General features: G+C 42.9%; 1 protein-coding gene across 1 annotated transcript in view; it reads left to right on the top strand.

The window, feature by feature from the left end:
- COG5 (component of oligomeric golgi complex 5) overlaps positions 1-16,635 on the top strand; it is a 127,248-nt gene that overhangs the window by 35,985 nt on the left and 74,628 nt on the right. The window contains exon 7 of the mRNA XM_039354473.1: positions 14,813-14,943. Coding sequence (XP_039210407.1) covers positions 14,813-14,943 — 131 coding nt within the window. The remainder of the gene's footprint in view (positions 1-14,812; positions 14,944-16,635) is intronic.

Below are 16,635 nucleotides of genomic sequence, written 5' to 3'. Positions count from 1 at the left end.
CTGTGAGGGTGGTGCTTGTTCTCATGATGTTCTCTTTCTACTTTTGGAAATATCACTAGATGAGTGCCAGCCTTCTCAAAGTTTACAAAGGCTAAAAAGAGCCTCAGAAACATTATGAGAGGAGTACCAAGCCTGTAGGAGGAGTGGCAGAGCCTGGTGGTGGAGTCAAGAGAGGAATCAGCCTGAAGTCTTTGCATCGTCACAAATGGTCTACATTCAGCCCCTCTTGAATTCTGTTGTCTCTTGTCTAGCATCAAAATAGGGCTAACCATTAGTTGAGTAGATTTCCTGTGCATAAGCCCAATTAGCAATAAATCAGTTCACCTGGAAAACAGGTGGCCCTCATGTTTCATGCCTGACACATTGCATGTGAGATTCAATCTGTTGTTTTTTGTTTAAAAAAAAAACATCATTCTACACCAGATATGTCAAACACAAGGCCCGGGGGCCGGATGCGGCCTGTGAAGTGGTTTCATGTGGCCCGCGAAGCCATCCTGGAAACAGTGAGGGAATGGCCCCTGCTGCCTTGGCCCTGGCCCGGGCCGGCCAGGAGCCAATGTACAATTTTGTGGTGGTCATCTATGCTGAAATGCATTCAGTCTTAGCTCCACAAAACTGTCTCGAAACAGCGAGGAACCAGCCCCTGCCACGTTGTCCCCGTCCCCGGGGTGCATGCTGGGGAGGTGTCCCCATTTGTGAGGAATGAAGAAATGGACCATGCCTTAGTGCTTGCCCCGGTCCCACCCTCTTCTGCCAGAGACCCTCAGATCTGTCCCACTCCCACCCAGGCCCCCACAGGCACTCTTGACGCGAACAGTGTAGAGCTGGCCATGCCCACCCAGTAGGCCACACCCACTCCATCCATGCTCACCCAGTAGGCTGCACCCAGCCTACGTGAGTCCTTGTTATGCTCACAAGGAGAAACCCCTCTTCCAACAAGCAGGCTGGAACCGCAGGAAAAAACCAACCCCCTTTTATTATTCACAGACCTGAGTCATTGTCCAAGGCAAACAAACACAGTCCACAGAAACTCGATTCCTCAACACGAATGGCTGCCTTCGGCAACCAGCACCCCCCACACCTTCCCTTTTATAATTCAGCCAAGGCATGGCTTCCTAATGCCTTCTCCTTTGCCTTTGGAGCCGCACCATTGCATTCCTCTGTCCTACTCGTTTCTCTTGCCTGCGCATTCGTGCATCCGGGATTTGTCCCAGCTGTTCTTCATCACTGTCCAACTCAGGCTCCCAGCACAGCTGTGTCTCAGCCTGAGTGCAAGTAGAGGGGCCAGGCTCCTCGTCCGACTGTAAGTCTTGGAGCTGCTCAGAGCCTTCCTCTCACTCTGATGTCACTCCAGGCCCCTCTTCCTCCTCCTCTGATTCCTCAGACTCAGCTACCGGGTCCACTGGCTGGCAAGGAATCACAACACTCCCCGTAAGGAGTACGGTGGCTCGCGTGGTTGGGACGCTGGGTTGGAGGTTAGCAAGCCCGCATTCGATACCCAAGTGCTGCTTTAGGAGGGTGTGAGTTCCTGTCCTTCGCTCCAGCTCCTGTCAGGGACATAAAAGGAGCCTCCACTTGGGCGTCCCGCAGGCAATGGCGATGTCACTGATTAATCCTTTCAATCCAGAAGCGCCTTGGTGCATCCAACATGAGTTCCCCTTCTGAAGCAGAAGTTCTCCTAAACTCAAACGTACTGTAGGTAGGCTATGGTTAGCGCATCTTTGGCTGATGGAGCACCCACTAAGTTTTGCCCAGGTAGTTCTGTTTTAACTTAAGGTTGGACGTCCATTTAGGAACCAGAAGTGGACGCAACCTCCTACATCCCCCCCTCTGCCCGCCCCCCCCCAAGTGTCATTTTACCAAGTGAAACATTACATGTGGCATTTACCAAACTGGGTCAGAGCGAATGTTTATAAATTCTTAACGATGAATTCAGCAGCACGATTTGTGTAGCGAAGAGAAGAGAGGGTGAACCGGAAGCATGTCGTACTGTGTGGCGGGACGATAAAACTGATGGGGGATTTAATAACCCATCCCTTCCTTATCGCAACGACAGGTTTTAAGGCAAGCTGAAGAGAAACGGTGTAAGATTTGTGTAGCACAGGTCCTATGAGATGCTAGTGGAAAACCAAAATAGTTCCCCGTGTATTATTTTTCTCAAGTTAACCTTGATTCTTAGCAAGTGGCTAATGAAAAGCAACGGTCCTCGTTTAGTTTAAATAGCCTTTGTCAAGAGCTTTGGGCCAGCAGAATTGCCAGATCTAAAAATGGACACACAAGAGGAATTGGCAGATACTGCAATTCTGACAACCGTATAATTAGTTTCGCTTAATGATGGTAGATTTCTACACAGGAGGACAATTTTGTCTGTGGATTTTGTCCTTGAGGTTTGTGTGGGAATCTGATTCTTGACCTTTGGAAGATTCTATTATGTTATTTCAAATTTGTTGGGGAGGGAAGAGAGAAGGACAAGTAGTCTTCAACTTACGACCACAATTGAACCCAACAATTCTGTTATTGAGCAAGACAGTTGTTAAGTGATTTCACTGCAAACGTTAAATTAGTAAAACAGTTGTCAAGTGAATCTGGCTTCCCTATTGAGTTAGCTCAGCGTTTTATGACTTGTGGGCTTCAACTCCCAGAATTCCTCAGTCGGCCATTTTGATGAAACTGCGGGCTTGGATCCAGACCAGGGGTCTTCAAACTTGGCCCTTTTATGACTGGTGGACTTCAACTCCCAGAATTCCTCAGTCGGCCATTTTGATGAAACTGCAGGCTTGGATCCACACCAGGGGTCTTCAAACTTGGCCCTTTTAGGACTGGTGGACTTCAACTCCCAGAATTCCTCAGTCGGCCATTTTGATGAAACTGCGGGCTTGGATCCACACCAGGGGTCTTCAAACTTGGCCCTTTTATGACTGGTGGACTTCAACTCCCAGAATTCCTCAGCCAGGCATGCTGGCTGAGGAATTCTGGGAGTTGAAGTCCACCAGTCATAAAAGGGCCGAGTCTGAAGACCCCCTGACTTAGCTTGTCAAGAGGGGATCACATGACCCCGGGGACAGTGCAACCGTCCTGAGTACCTGCCAGTTGCCAAGCCTCTGAATTTTGATCACATGACCGCGGGACTGCTGCAACGATTGTTAAGTGTAAAAAAATGATCCTAAGTTTGGCTTTTTTCAGTGCTGTTGTAACTCTGAACGGTCACTAAACGAACGGTTGTAAATCGAGGATTACCTCTGAAGAATAGGACAATTGTAAGCGCATTTAGCCTTCTGTTTGCCTTCTACGTTTTCTTTCCCTGCTTGACTTTAGATTGGGCTCTTAGCAGGATACCTCCATTTTTAAAAAAATGAAAATCAGACTTCTGGAAAAGAAATGGCGAACCAAAGAGGGCTTTGCTAAGGGCGGCGTCAACAATCATGGCTATTAAAAAAAATGAAAATGAAAATGGATAATTGAAGAATGCTAGTTTAGAAAGATAGCAGGAGTAACAGGCAAAAAATGCACCCGTAAAAACAGAATGGAGTACTTGCAGGAATAACAGCTGTGCTACTGCTCAGACTGAATTTCTGTTGGCAGTATGCTAGAAATAAGTCTCCTAGCACATTGTTCCTTAATGTAATTTGCCTGTGTTCAGAATTTCATAAAGATTTTTCATTTCTCCGGTCTTTTTTTAGAATGTTGTATTTAAAGTGGTAAAAATGATAAACACTTAAAAATGCATCATAAATGATAAAAAAACAAAACATATTCTGCCCATACTGTTAAATGCAATCACTGTGCATTACTAATCTTCCAGGATATGATTTGATCTGATGCTGATTTGGCTTAATGTTAAACTCCCTATGAGAACAAGCAGTCATCTTGTTCCTACGTTGGAGGAAAGTTTGTGAGGCTTTTCTTATATTTTTGAGCATCGTTTTGCTGTTGCATCAAAGCAGGACATCCTAGGTGTATGTATAAAATGGATCGTTCCTGTTGGATTATTTTAGGTTGATTGTAATTTGCTGGAACAATATGGGGTCCTAGGAATATAGAGCAAATGTGTGCTAAGGTTGGATTTTGTCTCCTTATTTAACGATAGATAGATAGATAGATAGATAGATAGATAGATAGATGGATGGATGGATGGATGGATGGATGGATGGATGGATGGATGGATGGAGGGAGGGAGGGACGGACGGACAGTCAGTTAGATAGATTGATAGATAGATAGATGGATGGATGGATGGATGGATAGATTGATGGATGGATGGATGGATGGATGGACGGACGGACGGACAGACAGACAGATAGTTAGATAGATTGATAGATGGATGGATGGATGGATGGATGGATGGATTGATAGATGGATGGATGGATGAATGGATGGATGGACGGACGGACAGACAGACAGACAGTTAGATAAATTGATAGATAGATAGATAGATAGATAGATAGATAGATAGATAGATAGATAGATAGATAGATAGATAGATAGATAGATGATAGAAAAGCTTAGTGAAGAAGGCCAGGTCATAATAAAATAATACAGGTATCCTGCACCTGTAAAGTTTGTGTCTTACTAGCTTCAAAGCTCAGAAGCTGGGAAAAGAAAGATCAAGAAATGTAAGTTAGCTAAAGAAAGGCACATTATAACTGCAAACAATTCTCTGCTGGAGGAAAAATAGATGACAGAAGGAACCGATGAAGCTACGAAAGAAAGAAAGAAAAAGCTTAGCGAAGATCTAAAAGAAAAAGAAAAAAAAACCCTCCAAACAAACCAGACAATGCATAGAGATTGAGAAGAAGGCCAGGTCATAATAAAATAATACACAGAATTATCCTGTACCTGTAAAGCTCGTGTCTTACTAGTTTCAAAGCTCAGAATGAGTTGGAGATAACTAAAGAAGCACCGTTGTTATTCTTGACATGCCTTGCTAAGTTCAAAATGGAATGAAATTTGTTTTAAGAAGAAAAAAAAAAACCCACATCAGCTGCTCAGTGAAGGAACCAAAATGCTAACAGGTAACTCTGAAAAGGCAAAGCTACTCTTTTTTTTTTCACCACCACCAACAACAATGAAAGTAAAAAAAAAAAAAGCCTTTCATCAGGAGATTGCGAAAAGGAAGAGGCAAAATAAAAATCTGGGATCGGCTGAAGCACCATAAGAAATAGCTCTTCGATTTAATTTACATCTGCAGGACCAAATGAATTGTACTTTCGCTCCCATCCGAGGAAGATGGGCTTTCTAATCCATTAGAGGCAGTCCTTAATTTACAGCGGTTCGTTTAGTGACCGATTAAAGTTACAACGGCACTGAAAAAAGTGACTTAAGAGCATTTTTCATACCTACGACCGCCGCAGCATCATGTGATTTACATTCAGACGCTTGGCAATTGACTCATATTTATGACGGTTGCAGCGTACCGGGGTCATGTGATTCCCCCTTTGCCACCTTCTGACAAGCCAAGTCAAGGTTCACTTAACAACCAGGTTACTAACTTAAGGACTGCAGTGATTCACTTAACAACTGTAGCAACAAAAAGATTGTAAAATGTGGCAAAATTCACAATATCTGTCTTGCTTAACAACAGAAATTTTGTGGTCATAAGTCGAGGACAAACTGTACTCCTTCCTCCTCATCAACAATCCTAGGAGTGGGTTGAGCTGAGAGAGAGAAAGGGGAGGGAGGGAGGGAGAGATGGACAGAGAGATGGAGAGAGAGAGAGATGGAGAGATTGAGAGAGAGAGAGAGATGGAGAGAAAGAGGGAGAGAGAAATTGAGAGAGAGAGATTGAGAGAGAGAGAGGGAGAGAGAGGGAGAGAGAGATTGAGAGTGAGAAAAATTGAGAGAGAGATGGAGAGAAAGAGAGGGAGAGGGAGAGAGATTGAGAATGAGAGAAATTGAGAGAGAGAAAGAGAGAGAGAGAGAGGGAGAGAAAGAGAGGGAGAGAAAGAGGGAGAGAAATTGAGAGAGAGAGATTGAGAGGAAGAGAGATGGAGAGAGAGAGATTGAGAGTGAGAAAAATTGAGAGAGAGAGATGGAGAAAAAGAGGGAGAGGGAGAGAGATTGAGAGTGAAAGAAATTGAGAGAGAGAAAGAGAGAGAGGGAGAGAAAGCGGGAGAGAGAAATTGAGAGAGAGAGATGGAGAGAGATGGAGAGTGAGAAAAATTGAGAGAGAGAGATGGAGAGAAAGAGAGGGAGAGGGAGAGAGATTGAGAGAGATTGAGAAAGAGAAAGAGAGAGAGAGAGATATGGAGAGAAAGAGAGGGAGAGAAAGAGAGAGCGAGAGAGAGAGAGAGAGAGAGAGAGAGAGAGAGAGAGGGAGGGAGGGAGGGAGGGAGAATACTGGTTTCTATCACTATCTCTCTGTCTAAACATCTATCTCCCTTGGGGGGAAAAATGTGCAGAAAAAACGAATGCCAACTATGAATCAAAATGGGCTTTTTTGAAATCTTACCCAGCACCAAAATTTATGACACTCATTTCCAAAAGACGCTGTTTTCTCTTAGCCTCCTCTCACCTCCTCAAATCATGATTTATCTCTGGTTTCCATATCAAAATTGCTTTTCTAAAGGAAGGGTATTATTGAAGGAAAGGACCAGGCTATGCCCTGTCAATTTTCAGGGTTGGAATATTATGGGAAAACATACATTGAGACCAATATTATTTTGTGACGGTACGGTGACTGATCTGAAAATATTTATCTAGGCTCGCCAAAAATAATAAGTTATGTTAATCAGTTTGCGAATTAATTTAGGTCCTTGCTTAGCTTCGCTTGTCTAGGCCAGGGGTAGGCAACCTGGGCTCTCTTGTGACTCGTGGACTTCAACTCCCAGAATTCCTGGGCCAGCCACGCTGAGGGGAAAGGGAGAGGTTTCCAAGCTGAGCCAGGCTGGCTGAGGAATTCTGGGAGTTGAAGTCCACGAGTCATAAAGTTGCCAAGGTTTGCCTACCCTGGTCTAGAGGGATTTTTCCATTTAAGATTCTAAATACAGGAAGTCCTCAACCCGTGGCCAGAATTGAGCCCAACATTTCTGTTGCTAAGCGAGACAGTTGTTAAGTGAGTTATGCCCCATTTTACAACCTTTCTCGCTGCAGTGGTTAAGTGAATCACTGCAGTTGTTAGTAATGTGGTTGTTAAGTGAATCTGAGTTCCCCATTGACTTTGCTCGTCAGACGGTCGCAAAAGGAGATCACGTGACAAACCCCCCCCCGGGACGCTGCAACTGTCGTAAATAGGAGTCAGCTGCCAAAAACGGTCATAAGTCACTTTTATTCAGTGCCGTTGTAACTTTGAACGGTCACGAAATGAACTGTTGTAAGTTGAGGACTACCTGTATTGTAAATCTCTCTCTCGCTCTGTGTATGTATTTGTGTGTGTTATATGGAACTGGAAACTTATGAACTGGAGACAAATTCCTTGTGTGTCCAATCACACTTGGCCAAATAAAATATTCTATTCCATTCCATTCCACTTTATTCTTCATTCCATATATTCTATTCTATTCTGTTCTATTCTATTCTATTCTATTCTATTCTATTCTATTCTATTCTATTCTATTCCCATTCCATTCCATTCTATTCTATTCTATTCTATTCTATTCTATTCTATTCTATTCTATTCTATTCTATTCTATTCTTCATTTCTATATTCTCTTCTCTCCTCTCCTCTCCTCTTCTATATTCTATTCCTATTCCATTCCATTCTATTCCATTCCATTCCATTCCATTCCATTCCATTCCATTCTATTCTATTCTATTCTATTCTATTCTATTCTATTCTATTCTATTCTATTCTATTCTATTCTATTCTTCATTTCTATATTTTCTTCTCTTCTCTATTCCTATTCCATTCCATTCTATATTTTCTATTCCATTCCATTCCATTCCACTCCATTCCACTCTACTCCACTCCACTCCACTCTATTCTATTCTATTCTATTCTATTCTATTCTATTCTATTCTATTCTATTCTATTCTATATTTCTATTCTATTCTGTAGGTTTGGTATTTTCTGCTTCTAGGTTTATGGATAGGTTACAGCAGCCTCTTACATTTGCAGATATATTTCCTCTCTCTACTTCAATATTTCTGTGAATGGCAATAGAACAATTGCTTCTGTAGTGAAGCTGCTCTAATATTCCTGCTCAGCAAGGGGCTTTGTTAAATTCCAAATAATAGCCACTTTCCACCTGCAGTCTGGCATAAAAATCTTTGCTGAGGTGCTTTGTTTACCGTTCTTTTTAGATGCTCTTGAGGGATTGAAGTGGGAACACAGAGCAGGCAGGAGGTAGCAGAGGAGGGGGCACCTGAATTGAAAAATGATATCCAGGTAGTCCTCAACCTGCAACCACAATCGGGTCAGGAATTCCCACTGCTAAGCGAGGCAGTTAAATAAGCCACGCTCAGTTTTATGAGCAATGGTTGCTGAGTGAATCACGGCAGTTTAAGCGACTCACAAGATCGTTCAGCTGATTGGGCTTCTCCCCACGAACTTGGCTTTTCAACAGTGAACCAGGAAGGTAGCAAATGATGACCAAATAACCCCGGACCATCTAGCTATCATAAATATATGCCAGTTGCCAAGGGCCTGAATTTTTATTATTAATAATTTTTTTTCGCCGAAAAGAAGACCCAGCTGGAAAATAAGGCCTAGCATAAAACCATATCACCATATTTGAGAGGCTGCCACAAGAAGGGGGGGGTCAACTTATTCTCCAAAGCCCCCGAAGGCAGGACAAGAAAGAATGGATGGAAACTAATCAAGGAGAGAAGCAACTTGGAATTAAGGAGAAATTTCAGAACAGCGAGGACAATTAACTAGTGGAACAGCTTGTCTTCGAACGTTGTGGCTGCTTCATCTCTCAAGGTTTTTAAGAAGAGACTGGACAGCCACTTGTCCGAAATGATGCAGGAACTCCTGCTTGAGAAGGGGGCTGGACTAGAAGACCTCCAAGGTCCCTTTCAACTCTATTCTGATTGATTGACCATTTTAAAAGAGAGAAAAGTTAAGTCCAATCAAAACATAAAGTAACTAGTGTTAAGTACTTTGTTCGCGTGCGAATGGTGAAGACACATGGCGATGTTAAACAGCTCTTTATTCTTCTTCTAACAACACCCGAACAACAACAAAAGGCACGCAAGCCTTTTTATATGGCCAGAAACCTGGACAACGTCCACCAATAGAATAGAGCATTTTCGCACCTTGCGCATGCGCACAAGGCTGGCACAGCTCTGTCTGGTCCCGGGCAGCTTTTGGAATGCCCAGGACCAATGCAACGTCCCGAGCCTGCTTTTGCAGGCTCAGGACACAACACCTAGGTTTAAAATACAACGTCCATGTTATGTGTCCCTCATAATCCTTCAGAAGCGTTCATATATTCCCCAAAATGCTAAATCCTGTCTGGCATAAAATTGCTTCTTGATGAGTTGTAACTACAAGCAGAAGTCAAACGAAGAGTGCCGGCGCTGAACAGCGAGGGCTCACGTGCTCTAAGTAAAAACTACTTTAAATTAAATCAGTCTGCGGTTCGCTGCCTCCGATGAGGGATTTGAGCCTGACATCTTGTGCGTGCAAAATATGTCGACCAAATCTGGCATTGCAGATGTTCAGGCATGCTTGACTGACTGGAGCGTTCACCTTGACCCGAATTCATACTTGTCTCTTAAAATATACCTCCGCGCCGCCTTCCGATGAAATACCAAAAATGTAAAAGCAGATTCCGCGCGACCGGATTTGATTGTGGTATTTTATGGTCTTGGATCACAGTGATTGATGTTCACTGTTGGTCATTGTCGTTTTATTTGTTGTTGATTGAGAAGAATTATTTAAATCCCAAGTGGATCACAGATCTTTTGTATAAAGAAATGCAGGCCCAGCACCAGGTTGTATCTTTTATCGATTGACTAGGTCAGGGGTAGGCAACCTTGGCTCTTTTATGACTCGTGGACTTCAACTCCCAGAATTCCTGAGCCAGCCATGCTGAGGGGAAAGGGAGAGGTTTCCAAGCTGAGCCAGGCTGGCTCAGGAATTCTGGGAGTTGAAGTCCACGAGTCATGAAGGGACCATAGTTCCCCCATGCTGGCTCAGGAATTCTGGGAGTTGAAGTCCACGGGTCATAAAAGAGCCAAGGTTGCGTACCTCTGGCCTAGGCCTAGTCCACTTTATGACTGGTGGACTTCAACTCCCAGAATTCCCGAGCCAGCATGGCTCAGCTTGGAAACCTCTCCCTTTCCCCTCAGCGTGGCTGGCTGAGGAATTCTGGGAGTTGAAGTCCACGAGTCTTAAAGCTGCCAAGGTTGAGGACCCCGACATAGGGCAGGGATGGGGAACCTTGGCTCTTTTATGACTAGTGGACTTCAACTCCCAGAATTCCTGGGCCAGCATGGCTCAGCTTGGAAACCTCTCCCATTCCCCTCAGCATGGCTGGCCCAGGAATTCTGGGAGTTGAAGTCCACGAGTCATAAAAGAGCCAAAGTTGCCTACCCCTGGACTAGGTAATTTAAGAAAAGAGTGACATTTGTTGAATGATTATCTCTAAACCCAGCAGATTTTTTTTTATCGTAGAGCTGCTCTTCAAGAAAACCAATTTGATTGTTTAACAGCAATCAGGGCTATGAACTGGTTAAACCTATAAAGCAGCAGTGATTTTTTTAAATTAACATAGGTATTCCTCGACCTACGATCACAAACTGAGCCCAAAATTTATGTTGCTAAGCAAGACATTTATTAAGTGAGTTTTCCAACCTTTCTTGCCACAGTTGTTAAGGTGAATCACTGCAGTTGTTAAGTTAGTAACACGGTTGTGAATCTGGCATCCCCCAGTGACTTTGTCTATCAGAAAGGAGATCACATGACCCTGTGACTCTGCGACCGTCATAAATAGGAGTCAGTTGCTAAGCATCTGAATTTTGATCACGTGACGTTGGGGAATGCTGCAATGGTCTTTAAGTGTGAAAAATGGTCATAAGTCCGTTTTTTCAGCGCTGTTATAACGTCAGACAGTCAGTAAACGGAACAGTTGCAAGGACTACCCTCGTATTAAATAGCTGGGTTTGATTTGACAAATGTCTTAATAAATTAAAATGTTCTTTATCTGGAAAGATAAAAAGATCAGGAGCATGAGGATTTTTCATAGGAAACTCTCCTAATAATTTAATTACATGGAGCCTGTCTTTGATTTTAAGTTTTCAATGGCGGAAGGTGCTATCGTGACAGCTTTGCACGCTGAAAGAATTCTTACAATCAGATTTTCATCCAATTTTCTAGAGATTGCAGTCCCTCATCCTGTGTCTCGTAATTCTGAGTTTACCGAACATCTGAGAATTGGTTTTTCGAGTGCCTTGGGGCACAGTATTAATGAGTAAGGAAGGTGAAGATTTGGTGTTAAAATTTGCACATGTTGAAAGGCTTCCTACTCGTGCGAAGCCACCCTCGGCTACAACAATTTTTTTCCTGTGTCCCTGATTTTGCTTAACATTTTCCCTAACTTTTGACAGCTTGTCAACATAGCAAAGAATGTGTTTACCTTAAGTATTTGAGGAAAACCAGACAGTTGCTCTATTAGAAAACTACTTGATGCATGGATATTTGGTTTAGCTACATAAAAATATCTACGTATTTTTATATTCTCCAAAGCGCTTGAAGGCAGGACAAGAAGCAATGGATGGAAACTAATCAAGGAGAGAAGCAACATAGAACTAAGGAGAAACTTCCTGACAGTTAGAACAATTAACCAGTGGAACAGCCTGCCTCCAGAAGAGGTGAATGCTCCAACATTGGAAGTTTTTAAGAAGAGACTGGACAGCCATTTGTCCAAAATGGTATAGGGTTTCCTGCCTGAGCAGGGGATTGGACTAGATGACCTCCGAGGTCCCTTCCAACTCTGTGATTCTGTAAGGATCTCCTGCTTGAGCTGGGGGGTTGGACTGGATGACCTCCAAGGTCCCTTCCAACTCTGTGATTCTGTAAGGGTTTCCTGCCTGAGCAGGGGGTTGGACTAGAGGACCTCCAAGGTCCCTTTGTGTTATTCTGTTCTAATTGGATGTGTCATTAGAATGAGGGGGACTGCCCCAAAGAAGAGGGAGTCAAGCTATTCTCCAAAGTGCTTGAAGGCAGGACAAGAAGCAACGGATGGAAACAAACAAGGAGAAAACCAATCTAGAACTAAGGAGAAACTTCCTGACAGTGAGAACAATTAACCAGTGGAACAACCTGCCTCCAGAAGCGGTGAATGCTCCAACATTGGACAGTGTTTAAGAAGAGACTGGACAGCCATTTGTCCGAAATGGTATAGGGTTTCCTGCCTGAGCAGGGGGTTGGACTAGATGACCTCCAAGGTCCCTTCCAACTTTATTATTATCGATCATCGCACAGTCAGCCAGATGTTCAGACTGGATTTGGCATTTTGTCTACCTATCGAGTCCTTACCCAGGACCTGGGATAGGCAGATGTGGATGTTTGATGGTATTACAGATATCGTCGCAGGATGGAAGCAGTTCCTAATAAGGCTGCCTTTTGCAATTGACTAATAGCGAATTTGTCAATGCCAATGGTGTTCAAGTGGTGCTCCAGTTGTTTTGGGATTGCACCCAAGGAGCCTATGACTATTGGTACTACCCTTGCTTGCTTTTGCCCAGTCTTTCTATTTCTATTTGTAGGTCTTTGTATTTTGTTATCTTCTCCAGTTCTTTCTCTTCTATTCTGCTATCTCCAGGCACTGCCACGTCCACTATCCAGACTTTTTTGTCTTTCTTATCGACAATTGTTAAGTCTGGGGTGTTATGTTGCAGGTGCTTGTCTTTTTGAATTCTGAAGTCCCAGAGCAGTTTAATTTTATCATTTTCTATGACTTTCTCTATTTTATGATCCCACCAGTTTTTGCTTACAGGATTATTATTATTATTATTATTATTATTATTATTATTAGCAGCAGCAGCAGCAGTAGTAGTAGTAGTAGTAGTAGATATACAAATATCTACAGACTCCTCACACCCTGTTTCAACTTCTGGCCTCAGGCCGCTGCTACAGGGCATTGCATGCTAAAACCACGAGACACAGGGACGTTTTTTTCTCTCGTGACATCACACTACTAAACACCTAGTTCCCACAGCACTCGTGTTGTGTTACTATTATCCTTCCTATATTTCCTATTACCAATTCCTATTGGTATCTTACGACTATCACTTTGCTGGTTGTGTCTTATGATTTTTGATTGTATCATATGTTTTATGACCCCGGGACAGTGGCACCGTCATAAATATGAGTCAATTGCCAAGCATCCGAATGTTGACCACGTGACCAGGGGGATGCTGCAACGGTCCTAAGTGTGAAAAAGGATCATAAGTCACTTTTTTTCCAGTGCTGTTTAACTTCGAACAGTCGCTAAATGAACCGTTGTAAGTCGAGAATGACCTGTATTGTACAAAGAAAGGGGAACATAGCTAAAAAATAGTTATTCCAATACAATTTACTATGCCTTTTCTTTAACAGTTGCCTTACAGAAGTACGAAATGTTATAAATAAATACATTCTGGCTTCTATGATGACTAAACATGTCTTTGTGCATTGCCTAATCTCATTGCCATGATTCTGTGCCGTGACATTTATTGAGCTCTGAATGCGACTTGCTATTTAGCAGTCAGAAATGGTCTTATCGCAGTGATGGCGAACCTTTTAGAGACCGAGTACCCAAAAACTGGCCCCGCCCTCGCTCCACTCCCTGCCCCGTCCCCGCTCCGGTCCCACCCCGCCTGCCCGCAGGGCCACTCACCGTCTCCAGGGCCCGCCGCAGATCGCCCAGCAGCGCCATGGCAGCCACGCCCTCTGCCCGCGCCCCACAGCATCAACTGTGCAGGATGGGGCGTGAGGGCAGAGTCTTGTCTATGCTGCCTGGCTGCCGTGTCCTTGGCTGCACTGCTCCACATGGGCCACGCTCGGGGGCAACTCTCCTCGGGGGGGCTGCTGGTGAGGAGGGGGTCGTGGGGAGAGGCGAGGCTGGGGCAACGGGCACGTGTGCCCACAGAGAGGGCTCCGAGTGCCGCCTCTGGCACCCGTGCCATAGGTTCGCCACCACTGGTATATAGAGTCTCCTGCGTGAGCAGGAGGTTGGACTAGATGACCTACAAGGGCCCTTCCAATTGTGTTATTCTATTTCAGTCAGTTTATTTGTTCATGGTGATAGCTCAGTGAAATAAATTTAACCTGTAGTGGATTTCTATTGAAAGACTGACCTATCTTTTTTTTTCCAAAGGGGAAAGATTTAAAAATAATGCATGCATTCAATTTGGTGCTGGATATTTTAGTATCAATATTTTTTTTTCTTACCCCTTCTAGGATAAGACAACACATGCCGGTGTACTTGAAAATGTGACATTCTAGCACAGTGGTTCTCAACCTGTGGGTCGGGACCCCATTTGGGCTCGAACGACCATTTCACGGGGTCACCAAACAACGCAGTCCGCCATTTTCCCCCCCTTTTCCTTAGCTGTGCTCCTCCCTTTTATTCTATTGGCTTTTGAAAGCCAATAGAATAGACTCTCTTGAATAGAGAGTTTATTCTATTGGCTTTCCAAAGCCAATAGGAATTGTCCAGGCTGTCTCTGCCCTGCTGAGCCCGCCAAAAATCCCATTCTGCAAACGGTGCTGCACCAGTTGAGTAGTCCTCGACTTACGACCGGTTGAGTAGTCCTCGACTTACGACCGGTTGGGAGTCGCGGCATTAAAAAGGTTGAGAACCACTGTTCTAGCATATCTAGAAAGCTGAATTTGTTTCACTATATTTCAGAATTGGGGTAATTGCCACTATTCTATTCTTTTTATAGATTACCTTTCGCAAGGGATAGATCTTTCTGGAATCGAAGTAATTGAAAATGAATTGCTTTTTATTGCGAGAGCTCGACTCGAAGTAGAGAACCAGGCCAAACGGTTGCTTGAGCAAGGAATAGAGACTCAGGTAAAATGTCTTTTTTATTTCCTTCCTGATTGTTATATATTTTATTAGTTTTTGTAGGGTTAGGGTTAGTGTTGGTTTTTTTTTAAATAACATTCTTAATATATAGCAAACAGCATGTTGCTGGGGTTCATGTATTTAAAAAATAATAAGTAAGAGTTAATTTCTATATTATCATAATCAATATATTGAATTAATCACTCAATAGTCTTTTTCTTATTAGTATATTATGTTAAATAATATATATCATGTTCCTTTCTTTCTAAGTCGCTTTTCTAGCCATTGGTAAAAATTATCCCATGTTCTAAAGTACACTGAGTCTTCTTTCTCTTTTATCTTTAATGTCAATCTGTCCATTTCTGCACAGTCTAATATTTTCTTAATTAGTTCTTCTTCCGTTGTTAAGTTTTTATTTTTCCAATATTGGGCAAATACAATTCTCGTCGCAGTTAATACACGTAAAATTAAGTATATACAATCTTTCTCATAATTTCCTCCTATTCTGCCTAATAAAAACAGTTCTGGCTTGAAATATGTTTTTTAGTCATTTTTTCCAACCATATGTGTATTTTTGACCAAAATCATTTAGCTTCAGGGCATGTCCACCAGATATGGTATAATAAGTACCTGATTTTTTTTTCATTTCCAACACTTATTTGATGTATTTTTGAACATTTTCGCACCCACCTGATCAGTCTAAATTTGCGACCCTTTTTACGGCAGTTGTAAAATGTATGCCTGGGTCATAATGTGAGTGTGTTCCTTCCGATGGGTGTTTTTTGCTGGAAACTTGCTGAAAAGGCAATAAATCCTCCCAAAACATGACAAATTGGGATCACGTGACTGCAGAACCGCTGCAACTCTATGTGAAATGTAAAAACAAAACAAAACTCCCCTTTTAAATTAGGGTATTTGCGTGCTTTGATCCGTTGCAGATCAAATGCAGGTGGATGTTTTTACTTAATTTCCTTTATTTCTTTAATTCAAGGGTGATTCCAATAATTTGTGACCATGAAACAAATTTATATGCGGTGCGACTGTAAAAGCCGCACTTTTGAGAAGTAAACAGAAAGTGTGAGATTAATTATAGTCCGTGAAATGTACCGTTTCATTTTAAACCAGGCATGTAACGTATTTTTTTTTAAACTTACATTAGATCTGACAAAGCAGAATGTTAGGCTTTCCTTCTGTTATTATTTGAACCTAGGATAAACACTTCCCTTTTTCAACTAGACTAATTTGTATTTTTCTTTTCGTCTGATGTTAAACAGTCAGTTTAATCACACGTAGTATATAAACCATTATGAATGCAGTCCTATTTTTTTTCTAGATAAATAGTTTATTCTGTGACCTGAATAACAGAATAACTGAGTTGGGAGGAATCCAGGAGGTCATCTAGTCCAACCCCCTGCTCAGGCAGGAAACCCTATACCATTTCAGACAAATGGCTGTCCAGTCTCTTCTTTAAAACTTCCAGTGTTGGAGCATTCACCGCTTCTGGAGGCAGGTTGTTCCACTGGTTAATTGTTCTCACTGTCAGGAAGTTTCTCCTTAGTTCCAGGTTGCTTCTCTCCTTGATGAGTTTCCATCCGTTGCTTCTTGTCCTGCCTTCAGGGGCTTTGGAGAATAGCTTGACTCCCTCTTCTTTGGGGCAACCCCTGAGATATTGGAAGGCCGATATCATGTCCCCCCTGG

This window comes from Crotalus tigris, unplaced genomic scaffold (genome assembly GCF_016545835.1).
Source record: "Crotalus tigris isolate CLP2741 ecotype Arizona unplaced genomic scaffold, ASM1654583v1 scf7180000018553.2237530, whole genome shotgun sequence".
NCBI classification, from domain to species: Eukaryota; Metazoa; Chordata; class Lepidosauria; order Squamata; family Viperidae; genus Crotalus; species Crotalus tigris.
This window is presented reverse-complemented; position numbering and strand designations above follow the sequence as displayed.